The 21,272-nt window shown below is 38.1% G+C and overlaps 1 protein-coding gene across 1 annotated transcript in view; it reads left to right on the top strand.

The window, feature by feature from the left end:
* The window catches only part of LOC150089359 (NBAS subunit of NRZ tethering complex-like), a 1,057,261-nt gene that overhangs the window by 375,908 nt on the left and 660,081 nt on the right, over positions 1 to 21,272 (top strand). The window contains exon 28 of the mRNA XM_090389247.1: positions 11,470 to 11,526. Coding sequence (XP_090245373.1) covers positions 11,470 to 11,526 — 57 coding nt within the window. The remainder of the gene's footprint in view (positions 1 to 11,469; positions 11,527 to 21,272) is intronic.

The raw sequence follows: 21,272 nt of genomic DNA, 5'->3' as shown, positions 1-21,272 counted from the left end.
CACACTAGCAAGGCTTTTGTGGATTTATTGGATGATTCTTTTCTACATCAGCATGTTCGGGAGGCAACCAGAGGGAGTAATACTCTTGATTTGATTATCAGTAGTGATTCTTCATGCATTAAGAATCTGCAGGTAAATGAACCACTAGGTGGCAGAGATCACAGTGTGCTGAAGTGGGATTTACTCAAAGAGGTAACTACCATTAGGGGTATAGGTTTATTGGTTATTGGTAACTACCATTAGGGGTATAGGTAAGGGTTATTGCTTTCGTAAAGGCGACTACGATGGACTGAGACAGTATTTAAATTCTATACAGTGGGACCAACTGATGATGTTACCAACAGAAAATTCAAAATGGGAAACATTCAAAGAACTTATCTTGGAAGCTACTAGACTTTACATACCAACTAAGAAATATTGTTCATGGTTTAGGCCTAAGTGGATGTCAGATGAACTAATGAGACATATGGCAGAGAAGAAAAATGCATGGGATACATACAAATTAACATGTGACACAGAAGCCTATGATAGATACAAGTTGATCTGTAACCAAGTTACAAAGGAGGTTAGGCAGGCGAAGGCAGATTACGAGAAATCTTTGGAAAGGGATGCAAAGAAAAACAGCAAGGAGTTCTTTACTTATGTAAACTCTAGAAGGAAGGGGATGAATCAGGTTGGTCCACTTGATATCGATGGGCCAACTGTTGATGATCCTGCTCAGGTAGCTAACAAACTAAATGAATATTTTGCATCGACATTCACACACGAGGAGTTATTCAGAGAGGGTAAAAGCAGAGGTGTATTCAACTCTGGCAGTAAGCTAGAGAATCTTGTAATAACTGAGAATAAAGTGGAGGAGAAATTGTTGAAGATAAATGCAAGAAAGGTACCTGGGGTGGATGGGATTTATCCAGTTATATTAAAGGAGGCAGCAAAGGAAGTAAGCAAATCCTTAGCCATAATTATGAGAGCTTCCTTGGACTCAGGGGAAGTACCCATGGACTGGAGATGTGCAAATGTGACCCCAATTCACAAAGGAGGATTAAAGGGCGGCACAAGTAATTATAGACCTGTTAGTTTAACTTCTGTTCCCGGAAAATTATTGGAGGCACTGGTTAAAGAAGCACTGCAGGATCATCTAGACAAGACTTCAGTTATAGCTCAGACACAGCATGGTTTTGTTAAGGGGTAGTCTTGCCTGACCAATTTGATTTGATACTATGATGCAGTCACAAAAGAACTGGATGCAGGGAATAACTGTGATATTATATACTTTGATCTTAGAAAGGCTTTTGATACTGTTGCACATGGAAGAACTGCTGCACAAATTGGAGCAGTGTGGCATTGGAGGCAAATTGCTGCTATGGATAAAGGGGTGGTTGAGGGGGAGAAGACAGAGAGTGGTAATCAATGGACACTGCTCATCGTTGACTAATGTTATTAGTGGAGACCCTCAGGGTACAGTATTGGGTCCCTTATTGTTTTCTGTATTTTTAAATGATATTGATGATGGTATATCAAGTTTAATGTCCAAGTTTGCAGATGATACGAAGGTTGGCAGGGTTGTCAAGGACACTACTGACGCCATGCTACTGCAACAGGATCTGGAAAGGTTGAGCAGATGGGCTGAGAGGTGGCAAATGAAGTTTAACATTGACAAATGTAAAGTACTACATGTGGGAAACAGGAACCCCAGAGCAACTTATCAACTCTGTGGTACTACACTGACAGTGGTAGAGAATGAAAGGGACCTGGGGGTGGTTGTGCAGGCAGATATGAAGTTTTCTGAGCAGTGCAGACGGGCTGCAAGAGTAGCTCATGGTGTATTGTCGATGATATATAGGAATTTTTCTAGCAGGGATAAGGAGGTGATTATTCCCTTATATAAGGCAATGGTCAGGCCACACCTAGAGTACTGTATACAGGTCTGGAGGCCTCATTTCAAGAAGGATGTAGAGATGCTGGAATGAGTACAGAGAAGGGCAACAAGATTAGTGAATGGAACAAAGTGATGCTCTTACGAAGAAAGGCTTAAGTTTTGCAAATTACAGTGTCTGGAGACTAGGCACCAGCGAGGTGATCTGATAGAGGTGTATAAAGTCTTGAATGGTTTTAGAATGCTCAATGCTGATGGGATTCTTCCTCTTGCTCAGAATAATCACCTGAGAGGGCATAAATTCAAATTGAGCAAAGACAGATGTAGGATAGACGTGAGGAAATTTGCCCTTAGCCAGTGGGTGGTCGGTTGGTGGAACAGACTTCCATCCCTTGTCGTGGAAGTTGGTAGCCTAAATAAGTTTAAGGCTCAGCTGGACAGGTATTTCGAACGAACAGTGGGGCAAAGTGGAAGTGGTTATTTTTTATTTATTTTTTTTATTGGCTGATGCTGCATAAGCTTGCTTTCTTGCATCAGATGCCTCTTCTTATGCTAATGCTATTACTGGAGTCCCATAGTCTTCAGTTCTTGGCCCAGTATTGTTTTCTTTATTTATTAATCATCTATATGATAATTTGCTTATGTCCCTCTGTTTGGAACACGCTTTGAACTTGAAAGTCTAAAGCACCTTTTGATGTCATTCCTTTTGCAATAGGTTTTATTTAGCAATGAAATAGAGGGAGGAAAAAATTCCCGACTGATTTTCAAATCTCAGAAATTGATTTAGCTCCCATTGAAACTAATTTGCTGTTCATTTTGAAGAGACAGTTTCTTTGCTTTTGTCATCACAATCAACAATCTCAGACTTTCAACCTATTTGGCATTTTTGCTCATGGTCAACTTTGCATATCAGTTTTAAGGTCAGAAAAATTTTACGCAATAATTGAATTTTTTTAAAAAAGAAATATAGTCATATATGAAAAATATTATCAAATTGCATTGTTGCACAAGTTCATCCCATTGACACCTTAGCTATCAGTGAAGGGAGTCAAGGGAAAGGTTTTTAATTACTTTGATATTGATCTTTTTTTCTCTAAAACAGTCTTGGAGAAATATTTGCCATGGGTATTCTAGTATCAGTGAATTCATATCAGACTCAATGTCAGAGTTTGCTGATGAGTCTCATGGTGGAGAGGAGTATGGTAAAGTCCTAGAGGTAATTGTGCTACCAGATATGAGATTCTCTGAGCAGAGTGGGCCAGTAAATTCGAATGTCTTATAATGGGGAATTTTAATTTCCAGATATTGACTGGAACTTGTGGATTTTTCACTTTTGAAAGCATCTTTGGATTCAAGGGAAATATGCAAAATGTATCCAATTCACAAAGGAAGATCAAAGTAGCATGTGTAAATTCAAATCTGGTAGCTTAAATTCTACTCTGCTGAAAGTAATGGAGTCACTGGTTAAAGAAATAATGCTGGATCATCTAAACAGGAGTGCAGTTACAGCATAGGTTTGTTAGGGGGTGATGTTGTCTGACTAATTTGATTGGCTATATGATGCAGTGACAAAGGCGTTGGATAAAATTTTTGATATCATATTCTTGGATGTCAGGAAAACCTTTGATATGTTACATGTAAAAGATTGCTGTACAAATTGGAGCAGTGTGGCATTAAGGGCAAGTTATTGCTTTGCATAAAGGGATGGCTGAGTGGGAGAAGACAAAGTGATTATCAGTTTTCATGTATTTCACAAAGTGGAATATATGAAAAAAATTGTAGGATTTACTTTGCTAGACCACATAAAAAACAAAGACATACTAGGCAGACTCGAAGTGACATCCAAAACTGAATACATCTGACAGTGCAGACAGAAATGGCTACCACATGTAAAGAGAATGGATAAAACTAGTTACCTCATCAGATTCTCCGATACATCCCTAGAGGAAGAGGAATGCCAGGAAGGCCAACAAAGAGGTGGCTAGAGACCATAACAGACCAACTAGCATACTTACTACCTGATAGGATGAAGATGATTGATGAGGGTATATCAGGCTAAATGTCTCAGTTTGGATGTGATACATTGGCTGGTACAGAGGTTAATGGCGGTAATGAAGATACGCTGCTGCAAGAAGAACTAGAAAAATTAGGGAGACAAGTCGAGAAATAGCAATTGAAGTTTAACATTGACAGTCGTAAGGTGCTACATATGTGCAGCAGTAATCCCAGAATTACATGAAATGTGAGGCTAGTGGAAAATGAAAAGGACCTGGGGCTAATTGTGCAGTCTGATAGGAAGTTCTCTGAGCTGTGGAGACTGCCAGTACAGCTCATGGGGTTTTGTCAATGAGATACAGGAATTTTGCCAGCAGGAATAACGAGGTGATTATCCCATTGTATAATGTAGTTGTCGGGTCACATCTTGAGTATTATCTACAGGTCCGTAGGCAGTTTTGCATCCTTTCTCATTTTAGAAAGGATGTAGTACTGCTGCTGTACAGAGTACAGAGTAGGTCAGCAAGATTTCTGGGAGAACAAAAAAGTGCTCTTACGAATAAAAGCTTCAGTTCTGCAAATTGCAGTGTGTGGAGAATAGGCACCTCAGAGGAGATCTGATCTAGACATTTACATCATTGATTGGGTTAATTATGCTTTCTGCTAAGGGCATCCTTCCTGTTACTCAATCTGCACACATAATACGGCATAAATTCAAATTGAGATAGGATGGTTTTAGGACAGATGTGTGTAGGTTTGACTTCAGCCAGTGGGTAGTTCATTGTTGGAACAGGCTCCATCTGGTGTTATTGGGTACTGTGAATAAATTGAAGGAAGAACTAGACAGACTATTAGTGGGGATGGGCAGGTGATGTTGGAAATGTTTTTTCTTCCCTCCCCTGCTGTATAAGCTTGCCTACTTGTGTCATTTGCCACCACTAATGCTAATATAAGTACTTGAAGTATTTATTTAAAGCATGGAAAATTATTTTGTAGTAGTAGTTGTAGTGGCATGTGATGCAAGAAAGCATGTGTATGAGCTTATGCAGCATCAGCCAAAAAAAAAAAAAAAAAAAAACACACCATTCCCTCCAAATGCCTGTCCAGTTCCTCCTTAAATTTATTCAACCTATTAACTTCCACAACGACAGATGGAAGTTTGTTCCAGCAATTAACCACCTGCTGGCTAAAGACAAATTTCCTCACATCTATTCTACATCTGTCTTTTCTTAATTTGAATTTATGCCCCCTTAGGTTCGTAATCTGAACAAGTGGAAGGATCCCATCAGAATTCAGCGTGCTTAACCCATTCAAGGCCTTATATACCTCAATCAGATCAGCGTGCAGGTGCCTAGTCTCTAGCCACTGCAATTTGCAGAACTTAAGCCTCTCATGGTAAGAGGATCCCTTCATTCCCCTCACCAATCTTGTTGCCCTTCTCTGTACACGCTCAAGTAAATCTACATCCTTCCTAAAATGAGGCCTCCAGACCTGTGCGCAGTACTCAAGGTGTGGCCTGACCATTGCCTTATACAGAGGGATAATCACCTCCTTTTCCCTGCTAGCAAAATTCCTATATATCATTGACAAAACCCCATGACCTGCCCTGGCAGCCTGTCAGCATTGCTCAGAAAACTTCATATCTGCCTGCCCAATTACTCCCAGGTCTTTTTCATTTTCTACCACCTTAAGTGTAGTACCACACAGTTCCTACATTTCTCTGGGGTTACTTCTACCCATATGCAGTACTTTGCATTTGCCAAGGTTAAACATCAGTTGCCACTTCTTAGCACTTCTTTAGTTGCCACTTCTTCTAAGAATACTTCCTTTCAGAGTACCTCTGAAAGGAAGTATTCTTATTGCTTCTTTCGTCGTACCCTTGGAAAGGCATATGGAGGAAAGTCTGCCACTAATGTCATTTTTATCCAGAAGAATCTGTGTAATTTTTCAGATTAATCCTTGTAATATTGTGAATGTTGGCAGGTATATGAAAGTGTACATATAGCAGATAGTAGAATCTGTATTGATTTTGAGTAGTGAAATTAAATTTCTTTTCCTTTTATTTTATTAAATTATGAGATTCAGATTAAACTGTGGAATTCCGCTAAGAGTTCAGTTTCGTAAATTTTCTGACCTATTTTTGTTTTTCTTTGAAATGTTTTGAGAAATTAGTAGCCTTCTGCTGCTTAGAATCACTTAAGTGGGAAAGAGTGTTTTAATGCAACAATTTTTGAGATTCAGTGTAAGTATTAAAATAATAGATAACACAAAGTTCTTCCTGAGTTGGGGCATCACTAAATAAAAATTTAAGTTTCTGTTTTTGATTGATATTACTGAATACAGAAGAGTTTACATATTCATCATCAATATATGCGCCTCCGTAGCCAGGTGGGAAGGAGCAGCAGTGCGTAGCACATGCTTCTTGATTAGACCGGGGTTCGAGCCCGTCACCACCAAATACGGAGTATGCGGAAAGGTCAAGGAATGACCACCGCATATCCCGGAGCAATATGGCCTTAGTTGCTAATGCTCCTAAAAACCAAATAACAAACATATTCATTATGACTACAAACTAGTGACTTAATTATTAAGGGCATCCACATTTCCAGTGCTGTAATTCACAAAGGGCCATGTATTTTTTGTGGTAGTGTATAGGTTGTAATCCACAATTTCCTTACTTGGGTTGTGCATGCCGACTACAACACCAGTGATGGCCACAACTGACAATATTAAAAACCAAACACAACATGATTAGTACAGTGGACACCACTTATTGTGATCACTTCAGGACACAACTTGATTGATAATAACTACCAATGAAACAAAAATGCTGCTGTTGGTTATTGTTTATTAATGCAGAACAGAAATGTGTATAGAGAAAGGTTGAAGTTGGTAGAAAACAACGAAATCAAGCAAAATAAAATAATTTGATTTGACTCTCCACTGTTTCTTCGAAATAATCATTGTTAAAAATGAAACTGTTGTAATGTTTCTGGAAACCCATACAAGCCATTAAAAACTAATAAAGAAAATATTACAATCAAGAATTAGAAAAGGGCTAATACTCTACTGTTAAACAGATCGATAGGGGTACACTTACAGTACTTTGTTTCATGGAATACAGACAACAAGATGAACTGTATGAATCTAGATACATAATGTATCCAAGTTCAAGAAAAATTGAAGATGTTACGTAATCACTGCCACTGTACATGTGTAAACCATGATAAGGAAAAAAGGTGATGACAAACTGAAGTACTGATTACGTATATAAAGTCATTTTTTCCGTGTATCAATATACTTCTGATCAGGACTTCATAAAAGTGATAATATTATGCTAATGCTAACATTATCTATATAATCTAATGCTAACATGATCACAATAATCAGTTTTTGCTGCACAGGCAAACCCCTATAACACGGTACTTCTACAACACGGTTTGGCTCTAACTTTGATACCACGATTGATAAATTGTGGCAGTCCTCGCACAACACAGTTTCATTCTAACACGGTTAGATAATTTTGGTAAACCTCGCATAACAGGATATTTTTGAGCTTTTGTGTGGGGAAAACCCTGCTATTATGTTGGATGTAATTTTTCAACGTTTCCACTCTTTTTGAATCCCCCGCTGTTGACTTGCTAGTAAAAAAAAAAAAAAAAATATATATTGAGAAATCTCTATTTATTTTGTTGGAAAATTCCCATGTTACGTTCTGTGCTACTGAACTTGTACTTTTTTTTTTTTTATGTAAACCCCAAACATGAGAGGTATTAGGATCTATAGTACTTAGTACCGTGCTTGGGTTGGAGGTTGAGAAGACAAAAGAAGATATTTGTTGACATTGGACTTGAACTTCTGTAGACTGTAATTTTCAGGAAATACGTATGAAGGAAAGTTGTTCCAGAAAACGGCAGTTGAATGAATAAACGAGGAAGATGAAAAGTTGGTTCTGTGAATTTGAAGCTGGACAGTAAATGGATGTTGGCTGATGGCGGCACGTGTTCGGACTGTTTTGAAAGAGAGAGCAGGAATTATAGAAGCTAATTCAGAAGAATAGTGCCCATGGAAGTATCTGTAGAAGAGGCATGCAGCAGAAACAGTACGTCTATGAGAAAGGGAGTGGAGAGACTCTGTTAGAGATGAATCATTAATTAACCTAACGGCCCTCTTCTGAATGAATTAGAAGATCAAAAGCCTTTGAGACGATCAAAAGCCTTTGAGATGTCAAGAGAAACTAGTGTTTCACCGAACCTTTCCATTGAATTAGTCCATAAATGGGTAACATAAGCCGGAATATCACAGTGGATCGACTTGTTGAACTTGTGGAAAAATCTAGATTTCAAAGTTTTTTTACTATTGGATAGCACACCAGGCCATCGAAAAGATTGAAGCCATCCACAATATTAAACATAACATTTAAGTTATGTTCCTTCCACCATAGTAGTACTGGGTTAGTACAACTTCGTTCATTCAGCTGTTAGATCAAGGCATAACGATCAATTGTTACAGTGGATTTTGGAAAAAAAAATGATTCCGAATCTATTGCAGCAATGGAGGCATGGAAACATTTCTCAATTGTGGACTGTATCAGAATCCTAGCTTTATCGCTGAAAGAAATGAAACCAGCAGGGTTAAATGCGTGCAGAAAAATGTATGGCCAGAGTCAGTTCGTTCAGAAAATGTGATTGAACGGGCAGAACACGGAATTGGTGCGATAGTAGAACTTGCTAAGTCGGTAGGAGGGGAAGGTTTTGATGACATGACTACTGAAGCCCTCGTGGGTAGCACAGTTGATAGAATCGCCCTCCTCCCCCACACCAGCTGGAAATGACCCGATGAAGGGAGGAATTTTTATGGGTCTTTTTCACAATGTGGCTGAGTTAGTCGGGCTTGGACGAGGGTAGCCCCCCCCCAGAAACTCTGGTTTTTCATCCAGCAAAACAGAAAATCAATCTCAGGACACACAATTTATAGATGATATACACAGTCACATGGCCTTCTTTGCTGATGCTCCTAAAAAAATAAAAAAAAGATATGATTACTGAAGACATTCAAGAATTACTGGTAGAAAAGAAGCCGGCATAGCAAATTTGGTGCAAATGGCATTGGAGGTCAAATCAAATCAGATGATGTTATCGCAGAGGTCAAATCAATTCAGATGATGTTATCGCAGATGAAAATTCTAAACTTCCAAATTTCACACTAAAAAGCATAGCGGAAGGCATAAATTTAGCCGAGCAATTAGAATCTTATTTTTTGAATTCAGATTCTTGAATGAAAGGAGCCCAGAGTTCAAAAGGGAACTTCAAAAATGCTTAGTTCCATGCGATGAAATTCAGAAAGATCTATCAAGCAGAAGCAAACAAACCCAGATTACTGATTTTTTAAAGAAATCAGAAGATGCACAAAATCTCGAATGGTGTATTTTTGTTAGTTTCATTAACATTTTGTTAGCTTTCGGAACGTAAGCTCTCTTTTTGTACCTTTTCTTAGTCCCGTATAACGCACTTTCGCACAACATGAAATTTTACAGGAACCTAATAACCGTGTTATACGAGGGTTACTTGTATTTGAAACTAAGGATTTCTGATTGTGTGCCTCTGATTTCTGATTGTTTATTTATACTGTAGCATTTAGTTCCTCCTAATAATCTGTAATTAACACATCCGCGTTTCTTTTCTTCCACTACAATCATTAATTCTATTGAAAATGTGTTTATGGGGAGCCTGTGACCAAGTAATCATTAGCTGTGAAAATCTGGGTGTACAGTAAACCCCCGCTATTCGCGGTATCTGTATTCGCGGTTTCGCGTATTCGCGATCGCTGATTTAATATAAAATGAAACCTAAAAAAATGTGAATTTTAAAGCGCCGTGAATATTTTCCGCCATAAAAAACATGGGCGTGGCTAAAATTATCTTTCCTGGTCAAAACAGCGCTCAGTGGGTGGGGGAAGAGGGGTGACAAAAACGCGAGCGTGGATGTTTCTCGCTAATCCTTGTTCAGTATGTGCTATGCGTTTGTCATGGAAGGTTTCGTCGTTTGCTTTTAATTTTTATGTTTATAAATTGAATAAATTTATCAATTTATAAATTGATATGCTTACAAAAATGATAAATCTACCGTTTTGCAGTGTAAAACCGAGTGTATTAACGGAAGAAAGTGACTTTATTGTGGACAAGTTCTTTCTAACCCCTACAAAAATATGGCTACGAATAAAAAGAGAAATGTGAAAATATCAAAGAAGGTGATGACATTAGCGAATAAAATTGAGTTATTAGACAAAATTTCTAATGGTGAAATTGTCTCCTCAGTGGCAAAACATTAAAAAATCAATGAGTCAAGGGTACGATCAATCAAGAAATCGGAAAAAAAAATCCGCCGTAGTGTCCGTGAAAACGCTCTAATTGCTTAAAAAAATTTGCGCTGTAACTCGTGATGTTAAATTATAAAAAATGGAAAAAGCTTTAAATCTGTGGATAGAAGACCAAACTCAAAATAAAATTCCGTTAAGTTCACTCATCATTCGCGAAAAGGCAAAACTCCTTTATCAACACTTTAGCGAAACTAGTGATAGCACTGGCGTGATGTTTTTTTTTTTTTTTTGCTAGCAAGCAAAGGCGCTGGTTTGAAAGATTTGTTTGAAATTTCTAATAAATATTACATTTAATATTAAATTGTTTCTTATTTTCATTTCGATGCCATATGCTTGCATTTCACTAGGTACTGTCTATGTACATAGTCATATTAGTAAATTAATAAGAGGAGTTTACCTCAATATAGTACGTGGAACACATAGTCATATTATGAAGGTACATATAATACATTCATAGACAAAATTTTAGACTAGTTTTTCTTATATATTTCATACTTTGGAACGGAACCCCTTTATTACTATGGGAGCCATAACTCAGTATTCGCGTTTTCGGTATTCGCGACGTTTCTCAGGAACGTAACCACCGCAAATAGCGGGGGTTTACTGTATATGTAGATCTTCATGGCCAAGAAAGTAACCAATGACAAACAAAACTGTAATATCTTATTTTTCCCCCACCCCTTCCATCTATACACATTTTGCCTTTTTTTATAAGATTTTATATATATATATATATATATATATATATATATATATATATATTTATTTAGATTTTTATATATTTTATGGAAAAACAAGAGCTAATCAATGTAATGTAAAATCATTCTTATCATTCTATGGGAACATCTCTTAAAAATGATAGTGATCAATCATTTTTAAGAGATGTTCTGAGCAAATCAGTTGATACTATTCATTAATTGGAAAAGTGAATTAATTTTATTTTAAAATTCAGAAACTATTGAACTAGTGGCAGAATACTGTTGGCATTAATAACTATTTTATTCTGTGAAGAATTGAATAAGCAAACAAGAATAAGTGCTTATTCTTGTTTTGTAGTCTGTAATTCTTTACCAAATTTGCAGTTGTTCTGCCTGAGTTGGAAAGGTTAATTTTTATATTAAAACATTTATTGTTTAATTGTGTATGACTATTTTTTTTAAGTGTAACAAAATGCCAGATTAAAGAATTAAATTTTTAAATGTCATAATTTTTTCCTCTAGAGGCAGTATCTCAAAAGATCTGCATGATTGTGTTGATGAACTGGAGAATTATCTCAGGTTAGTGAGTACTCGTGTGTGCGTGCGTGCGTTTGTGTGCGTGCGCACGCGCATTCATGCTGTTTTTATTTAAGTTTATACATCAATAATTTATATATGATATCGGTGTTTAGATATACCATAGATAACTCTTAAGAAACTACAAAGTAGTTGTTGGCGGCATCATTTGCTCTTTCTCATATTGTGCTCTGCCTTCACGACGAGTTGCCATGATATTGCACTACCTCGAATAAGTAATGCTTCGCTGATAGAGAAGACTATTGTTACTTATTCTCAGATACCAAACACTTAAAGTTTTATGCCTTGTGCATTTATTTATTTTAAAAATCAATAATTTATATATATATATCTTTATTTTATATATAGAGTATTAAGTTCATTTATATATATTATAGATTCATATATTGCATTATCTTGTGCTTTCATGCCAGTCTTGCATGGTGCAACAAGGATAGCATCCTATTTGAATATATTATTTTAATTATTCAGTTTGTTAAAGTTTCACCAAAAGTGGATTTATAGGTTTATTGTGTTTAACAGTTGTTCTCAATATGGCAAAAATTAGAGATAATATCCCAGACTGTTTAAATTAATTGATAACAGTAAGTTAAAAGTATATGAAGGATGAACTATAGCATTTACTCATGAATTTTGAGTCTGAAATTTCCCATCTATGCTAGTAAGTATGCAGTTTAAGAAACTGCATACTATCTTCAAAAAGGCCTCTAAGGTTGGGAGAGTACATATCCAGAATTTAAAACAAATACATCAACCGTTTAATTATAATGGTTTAATACTGGAAACTATAAAATGTACCAAACGATACTACACTGTAAAATAATATATGCAAAAGACTGATTTACAAAATAAATATACGATGAAACTTTAATATACAATAAAATATAAATAAATAAAATATTTAAAATACAATAAAGATAAAATCGATAAAACATTGACTGATGCTTTCAGAGGCTTCCGCCTCCTTTCTCAACAACAATGATGTTTAAGCAACACATCCTTAAGTAACAGGCTCACAGCACACGTGGTTGACCAGGCGCATACTCAATATTTCTTCCATACGATCCAGAACCGGAAGCGGCTCGGGAGCGTGGAAATATAAAATGGTTGTCTTTTGCCAGGACCACGGCTTCTAGTAGGGGGTGAAATCGAACACCCCTGTCCCTATTCATACTATTGTTCTCAGACGAGCCTATCCACAAACTCTCTAGCCACTTACGGTCCCAGAACCTATGCACCCAGTCAAGGATGACAGCATTTACCGGGGAGACCTGATGATGTTTCTCCCAATAATGGCAGACTTATTGAACTCTGCGGTCTGTATAGCTCGCATGTGCTCCCCCAGACGGTCTTTTAGTCTCCATCCTGGCTCCCCCCTCCCACATAACATTCCCCACAGTCCTGGCATTTGATCTTACGACCCATTTTTTCTTTTATTGGGAGCCCTACCTATGCTTTGTCAAAATTCCTGGCGCAGCTGATTTCTCCTACAGTGGGACGGTCCATGTTTGTTGTTATAGATAGTGTGGATTTTGTGAACTTCGTTAAAATTAAAAATGTAGGGGAGAATGAAATAATAGTGTCGCTAGATGTGGTGTCATTATTTACTTGTATACCCATAGCCCATGGGGTGGAATGTGTAAAGGTGGCACTGCAAAGAGATGATACCCTAAGTACTAGATCGCACCTAAGTGTAGAGGATATATGCTGTGGTGTAGAATTATGTCTTTCGAGTACGACTTTGCTGTATAAAGGAGTGATGTACAAACAGGTTCACGGCATAGCTATGGGTTCTCCTATTAGCGCCATTGTCGCAAACCTGGCAATGGAAGAGTTAGAGAATAGGGTTTTTACAAGTTTGGAGTTCCCTATGCGCAAGTGGAAGAGATACGTGGATGACATGTTCACTTTGGTGCAAAAGGGGAGAGAAGAGGATGTAGTTAGCTTTCTCAATGATTTCTCTCCTTTTATACAGTTCACCTCAGAGGTGGAAGTGTGGTTCCCTCCCATTCCTGGACGTAATGGTGAGTAGAGAAGGCTCCAGGCTTAGTACTACAGTGTTTAGGAAGCCCATGTTTAGGAGCCAGTACACCCATTATAGGTCAACACAGACTGCACAGCATAAAAACAGCGTGGCAGGGCACTTTTGGATAGGGTTAGGACGCATTTTAGCACCTCAGAGGAGAGAGAGAAAGAAATTGGGCAAGTTAGGGTGGATCTTATGAAATGCGGTTACCCCCAGAGGGTCATTGATAAATATAATAGAGGCGTGGAGCCTAATCATGGAATACCGTCTGTTCCAGTCACCACAGTTTATATTCCCTACTATCCGGGCTTGTCAGATCGAATTTCAAGAATGCTACGTGACTTTCAGGCATGCTGTGTGCAGCTTCCGGGTCAGAAGTTGCACACAGTGTTGTCACAGGTCAAAGACCCCATTCCTGGGGATTCCAGTAGTGGGGTCGTATATGAGATCAAATGCCCGGACTGTGGGGAATGTTATGTGTGTGTGGGGGGGGGGGGGAGACAGGATGGCGACTAAAAGACCGTCTGGGGGAGCACATGTGAGCTATACAGACCGCAGAGTTCAATAAGTCCGCCATTGCTGAGCATTATTGGGAGAAACATCATCAGGTCTCCCCGGTGAATGCTGTCATCCTTGACCGGGCACATAGGTTCTGGGACCGTAAGTGGCTAGAGAGTTTGTGGATAGGCTCGTCTGAGAACAATAGTATGAATAGGGACAGGGGTGTTCGATTTCACCCCCTACTAGAAGCCGTGGTCCTGACAAAAGACGAGCATTTTATATTTCCACACTCCCGAGCCGCTTCCGGTTCTGGATCATATGGAAGAAATATTGAGCATGCGCCTGGTCAACCGCGTCTGCTGTGTGCCTGTTACTTAAGGATGTGTTGCTTAAACATCATTGTTGTTGAGAAAGGAGGCGGAAGCCTCCAAAAGCTTCAATGTTTTATCGCTTTTATCTTTATTGTATTTTAAATATTTTATTTATTTATATTTTATTGTATATTAAAGTTTCATCGTATATTTATTTTGTAAATCAGTCTTTTGCATATATTATTTTACAGTGTAGTATTGTTTGGTACATTTTATAGTTTCCAGTATTAAACCATTATAATTAAATGGTTGGTGTATTTGTTTTAAATTCCGGATAAACTGCATACTTACTAGCATAGATGGGAAATCTTATTGCCCTGAAATTGTAAGTATGCAGTTTAAGAAAATGGGGGGGGTTCAGAAAACGTAATGCTAAAGCAGGGTGGAAATAATAAAATCAGGATAGATATATAGACAATTCTTCTTTCAGTTCTTCTCAAATTGCTGTGATTTCAAATGTTAAGTTATAGCAGGTTAAAAACTTGAAGTGGAATACAGTATGGTTTAAAATCAGCTGGCATAGTGGTCTGTCTAACGAAGTAATTGTGCTGGAAAAAGTCCGTGTGGGTGGGGTATAATTCCTTTTTTTTATGTATGCATACATATGTTAATGCTAGAATAATATGCTATTTATATTATCCTGGCAAAAGAATTTGTCAGGTCTAAGTGATAGGGATGCATTAAAACAATGAAGTACATTAATACAGTGAAAACATTAAATTAGTAATAGGACTTGCCATGTAGTGCAAGGAAGCTACGGGCTTTTGCTGCACTGGCAAAAAAAAACAACCACCACGCCAAGTAGATAAGAAAATACAAATTATATACTTTCCTTCTCATACAGGTAACTATTCACTTGACCATTGAGTTTATTCAAATTGTTAGCCTCAGTTACCTCTGCGGGCAACTTATTCCATCAATCAATGACTTTGCTGACTAATAGAAAATTTCCTACAATCTAATCTAACTCCCAACCCCTCAAATTTGAATTTATGGTCCTGCGTTCTGGAATTTTTTATAACAGTGAAAATTCCACCATTCATTCAATTTATTAATCCCTCTGAGATGCCTGGTTGTCAAGCTCTGTAGCTCACATAATAATCGGTCTTTTCTTGTACAGTTATCCTTTTACCAATCTCACCATTTGAGTTGCAAGTTTTTGGACCCTTTCAAGAAGCTGTCTTTTTTTTTTTTTTCAGATGAGTTCTCCATACTTGAACAATGTATTCCAAATATGGCCTTACAATTGCCTTATACAGTTGGATTATGACCACCCTATCTCTACAGAATAATGTTCAATAAATCATTGATAGGACAACATGGACTTTCCTGGTCCCCAAATGTATCTCCAATACATGAGGGCAGTTCTAAGAGTGAAGTGGGAAATTACCAGCCGGTTAGTCTAACTTCAGTAGTAGGGAAAATCATGGAAACAATGATCAAGAGTGGAATTCAGGATCATTTAGATAGGAATGGAATTCTGCAGGATACTCAGCAGGGTTTTATAAAGGGAAAATCATGTTTAACTAATGTGGTTAACTATTTTGACAGGATCACTCAAGAGCTGGACTTGTGGAATAATTTCAACATTGTTTATTTGCATTCCAGCAAAGCATTTGACTCGGTCCCACACGAGTGGTTACTTTATAAGCTGGAAGAGGTTAGAATCACAGAGAAAATCCTTAGATGGATGGCTTCAGGGCTGGAGGCAGGCGGTTATGATAAATGGTTATTTCTCAGATTGGGTTGATGTAAGAAGTGGGGTTCTCCAAGGATCAGTATTAGGACCACTGTTGTTTTTGGTTTTCATGAATCACATCGATGAAGGGATAGAGGATGTGATGTCTAAATTTGCAGATAATGTAAAGATTAGTAGAGTAGTTAATAATGTTCACTGCCAAGCAGAGCTTCTTCATAGACCTAGATAAACTTCAGGGATGGTCAGGAAAATGGCAGCTATCCTTTAATCCAGCAAAGTGTAAGGTATTGCACCTGGGGAACAGTAACCCCACAATAACTTGGCAGAGTTGAACTAAAGCTGGTACTTTAGGAAAGGAACTTGGGTATTACAATATGGTCAGATATGAAGTTCTCCGAGCATTGTAGACTGATTGAAAGGAAGGCCCATGGTGTCCTATCGATGATTTATCGAACAATTGCGAGTAGAGATAAGGAAGTCATAATTCCTTTATATAAGGCTATCGTTAGACTACACTTGGAATACTTTGTTCAAGTATGGAGACTGCACCTAAAGTAAGATATTGTGTTTCTTGAAAGTGTCCAAAGACAGGTTACTTGCCTGGTGCAATCGACAAAAGGACGTCCATATGAGGAAAGACCCTTCAGATATTGTGTGGATTGCAGAGCTTAGAAACTAGGCACTTTAGAGTAGAGTTGATTGATTGAGGTGTTTAAGGCTCTGAGAGGCATAAGCAAAATGAATAAGGACAAAATTTTCGTGTTTATAAATTATTCTAAAACATTAGCCATAAATTCAAGTTACGGGGGGGGGAGATGTTTAGACTGGATTGCAGGAAGTTTTATTTTAGGCAGTGAGTTATAAATTACTGGAATAAGTTACCTACATGGGTGTTAGAGGCTGACAGTTTTGGGAATTTAAAAGGTCAGCTGGATTACCTATGGGAGGAGAGAAAAACCTATTTTGTCTACACCGATGAGCCAAAACATTATGACCACCTACCTATTATAATGTTCGTCCTCCACGTGCAGCCAAAACAGCTCGTACCTGGTGAGGCATGGATGCTATAAGATTTCTAAATGTGTCTTGTGGTATCTGGTATCAAGACGTAACCAGCAGATCCTTTAACTCCTGGAAGGTCCGTGGTTGAGACGGCGCTGATCGGAGTTGCTGTCCAACACAAACCACAGATGCTCGTGGGATTGATGTCTTGGGAATTTGGAGGCCAGGGCAATACCTGGAATTTACCATTAGTCTTCCTAATGTTCCCGAACCAGTCTCGAACAATCGGGTGGGGTGGCATGATGCACTATCCTGCTGAAAGACAGCACCGCCAGAGGGGAAGACCGTTGCCATGAAAGGGTACACCTGGTCAGCAATGATGTTTAGGTGGGTGGTAGACATCAGAGTATCCGGCACATGGATGACTGGACCCAGGGTATCCAAGCAGAATATAGCCCAAAGCATGACACTTTGGGCTATATTCTGCTTGGCCACCGGCTTGTTTTTGTCCCACGGTGCATCCAGGCACCATCACTTCCCCAGGTAAACGTTGCACATATTGACATCCACATGGTTCAACAGGAAACGTGATTCATCGCACCAGGCGACCTTCTTCCGATCATCCAAGGTCCAGTTTTGATGCCTGGGTGCCGATTGTAGGCACTGCCGCCAGTGAACTGTGGTTAGCATGGGCACTTGTAGGGGCCTGCACTTACACCATTTACACCCCATTTTCAGCAGGGTTAAGATGTACTGTGTGATGTGACAGTACTCCCGTCACCAGCATTGCAATTACCAGCGAGTTCTGCCACAGTCGCCCTTCTGTTGCCACATACCATCTGGAGCACCTTTGCTCACCTCGAGCATCAATGAGCCATGGTCATCCAACACCTTGCTGGCAGTTCGTGGGTTCCCTCTCCTTGGACCACTTTTGGTAGGTAATAACCATGGCTGACCATGAGCAACCCACCAGCTGTGCCATTTTGGATATGTTCTGAACCAGTTGTTTGCCCATTACAATTTGACATTTGTCAAACTCACTTTGTCTGCTGCCTTTCCCAGTTGAAGAACAAGAGTAACACTGATTAATGGAGCTCAGTATCAGGTATTTTTTATATTGTGTATCCCATCCTATGCACGTGGCGTAGTTCACCCGCAGTTGCTTCGATTTCCATAACGACTTGCTGGTTATAATGTTTTGGCTCATCGGTGTATTTCCTTTTCCCTTGTTATTATTTTATTATTATTACTTTTTTTTTTATTCTTATTATTTTATTTTATTTTATTATTATTTTTTTTTAGGTTGGTACAGCATAAGCCATAGGCTTCCTTGCACCATGTCGCCATTGCTAATACCAGTACTACTAAGAGTCTTGTGATAATCTGTAACTATTGCATGCTTTAGCTGTATAAGATCTGTCAGCTGTCTTATCATCCATTTTGACATCCTACTCTCGTGGTGCTTTACAACTGAAAGAAATTTGTTTGTAACTTGCAGGATATTTAATTTAAACATTTCCCACATAGTACTGGAATGGATTGATTAAGCTGAATGTGAATGGTATTCTTCCTTTTAGTGAGAATACACATGAGGGGGAATAAATTTAAGTCTAGGAAGGATGGTTGCAGGATAGATGTGTGGAAGTTTGCCTTCAGCCAGTGGGTGGTCGATTATTGGATCAGGCTTCCATCTGTTGTTGTGGAAGTGGATGGTTTGAATACATTCGAGGAAGAACTAGACACATTCTTGGAGGGTATGGATGGGTGAAATGGTTTTTTTTTTTTTTTTTGTTTTGTCTGATGGTATATAAGCTAGTTTTCTTGAATAGTTGCCACTACTATTACATGGGGAACAGAAACTCATGAGTAGTTTATGGGAGAGTTTAAATGATCTTCAGGATGGGAAAGACTGGGAATTACATTGCAGAAAGACATGGAGTTCAATATGCAACAGAAGTAGATGGCAAGAAGAGGATGTGGTGTTCTTTCTCTGATATATTGCAATTTTGTAAGTAGTGAGGAGGTAATTATCCCTCTCTGTAAGACAGTGGTGAGACTACACTTGGATTATTGTAGCCAGTTATTAGAGGCTTGATTTTAGAGAGGTATAGTATTTTAAGAGAAGTTGCAAAAGGGGGTGGAACTAACTTGGTAGTGTTATATATGATCCTTGTGTGGGATCATGCATAATGGGGGATTTTAATTTTCCAGATATTGACTGGAATTTGTGGGTTGGTCACTCACACACTAGCAAGGCTTTTGTGGATTTATTGGATGATTGTTTTCTAAATCAGCATGTTCGGGAGGCAACTAGAGGGAGCAATACTCTTGATTTGATTATCAATAGTGATTCTTCATGCATTAAGAATCTGCAGATAAAGGAACCACTAGGTGGCAGTGATCACAGTGTGCTGAAGTGGGATTTACTCAAGGAGGTAACTACCATCAGCGGTAAAGGGAAGGGTTATTGCTTTCATAAAGGTGATTACGATGGTCTGAGACAGTATTTAAGTTCTTTACAGTGGGGCCAACTGATGATGTTACCAACAGCAAACTCAAAATGGGAAGCATTCAAAGAACTTACCTTGGAAGCTACTAGGCTTTACATACCAACTAAGAAATATTGTTCAAGGTTCAGGCCTAAATGGATGTCAGATGAACTAATGTGACATATGGCAGAGAAGAAAAATGCATGCGATACATATAAATTAACATGTGACACAGAAGCCTATGATAGATATAAGTTGATCTGTAACCAAGTTACAAAGGAGGTCAGGCAGGCGAAGGCAGATTTCGAGAAATCTTTGGCAAGGGATGCAAAGAAAAACAGCAAGGAGTTCTTTACTTATGTGAACTCTAGAAGGAAGGGGATGAATCAGATTGGTCCATTTGATATCAGTGGTTCAACTGTTCATGATCCTGCTCAGGTAGCTAACAAACTAAATGAATATTTTGCCTCTACATTCACACATGAGGAGTTATTCAGGAAGGGGAATGCCATAGATGAAATAAACACTGGCAGTGAGCTAGATGATCTTGTAATAATTGAGAGTAAAGTGGAGGTGAAATTGTTGAAGATAAATACAAGAAAGGCACCTGGGGTGGATGGGATCTATCCAGTTATATTAAAGGAGGCAGCAAAACGAAGTAAGCAATCCATTAGCCATAATTATGAGAACCTTGGACTCGGGGGAGGTACCCATGGACTGGAGATGTGCAAATGTGACCCCAATTCACAAAGGAGGATCAAAGGCTGACACAAGTAATTATAGACCTGTGAGTTTAACTTCTGTTCCAGGAAAATTAATGGAAGCACTGGTTAAAGGAGCACTCCAGGATCATCTTGACAAGAATTCAGTTATAGCTCAGACACAGCACGGTTTTGTTAAGGGAACTGTGGGGAGTGGAAAACAAAGATGAATAATGATGATTTATATATTTATTTAGTTATTTATTTATTCTTATTTTTATTTCGCTTTGTTCCCTATTATGTGTTTGTCCACTTTATTCTTATTTCCCCCACTTACGCATTTGACTTTACTTCCTAGGAGAATTCCAGATTCGTGGGAACTTCTCAATTGTGTATAATTCTCTTCGGAAAGGCTGAGTGTTCAGGAATGACAAACTCACAAATTAATAAACAACAAAGTTTATTTACATATATATGTATATACAACAAAATATACAATTGAATAAAAAAACATGTAATGTGCATACAAGATTAAATCAAGTATATCTTGCATAAATTATTCTTATTTTAACAATCAATATACTACTTTCATCATTATAGTCTGTGTTCTCGCCATTCTGTTACAATACACTGAAGACCAATCACAACTTTCCTAAAGTCTATTTGTTATTAGTCTTTCAGTTAGATCAACAATTCTCCATTAATACAAACACTATATTCAATTATCTATCCTTAGAACATTCAAATATTCTCATATAAAATTTACTATATTCAATTATCTATCTTTAGAACATTCTAAGATTCTCACTATAAACTTTATTATCCTTCTAACATATTATAATCATTTGAACAACAATTTAGTATATTACTTATCTTTCGTTTCTCTCATTTGAACAACAATTTAATCTATTACTTATCTTTCGTTTCTCTTGCATTTTA

The sequence above is a fragment of the Mastigoproctus giganteus genome, chromosome 2 (genome assembly GCF_048544385.1).
Source record: "Mastigoproctus giganteus isolate SK-2022 chromosome 2, ASM4854438v1, whole genome shotgun sequence".
Lineage (NCBI taxonomy): Eukaryota > Metazoa > Arthropoda > Arachnida > Uropygi > Thelyphonidae > Mastigoproctus > Mastigoproctus giganteus.
This window is presented reverse-complemented; position numbering and strand designations above follow the sequence as displayed.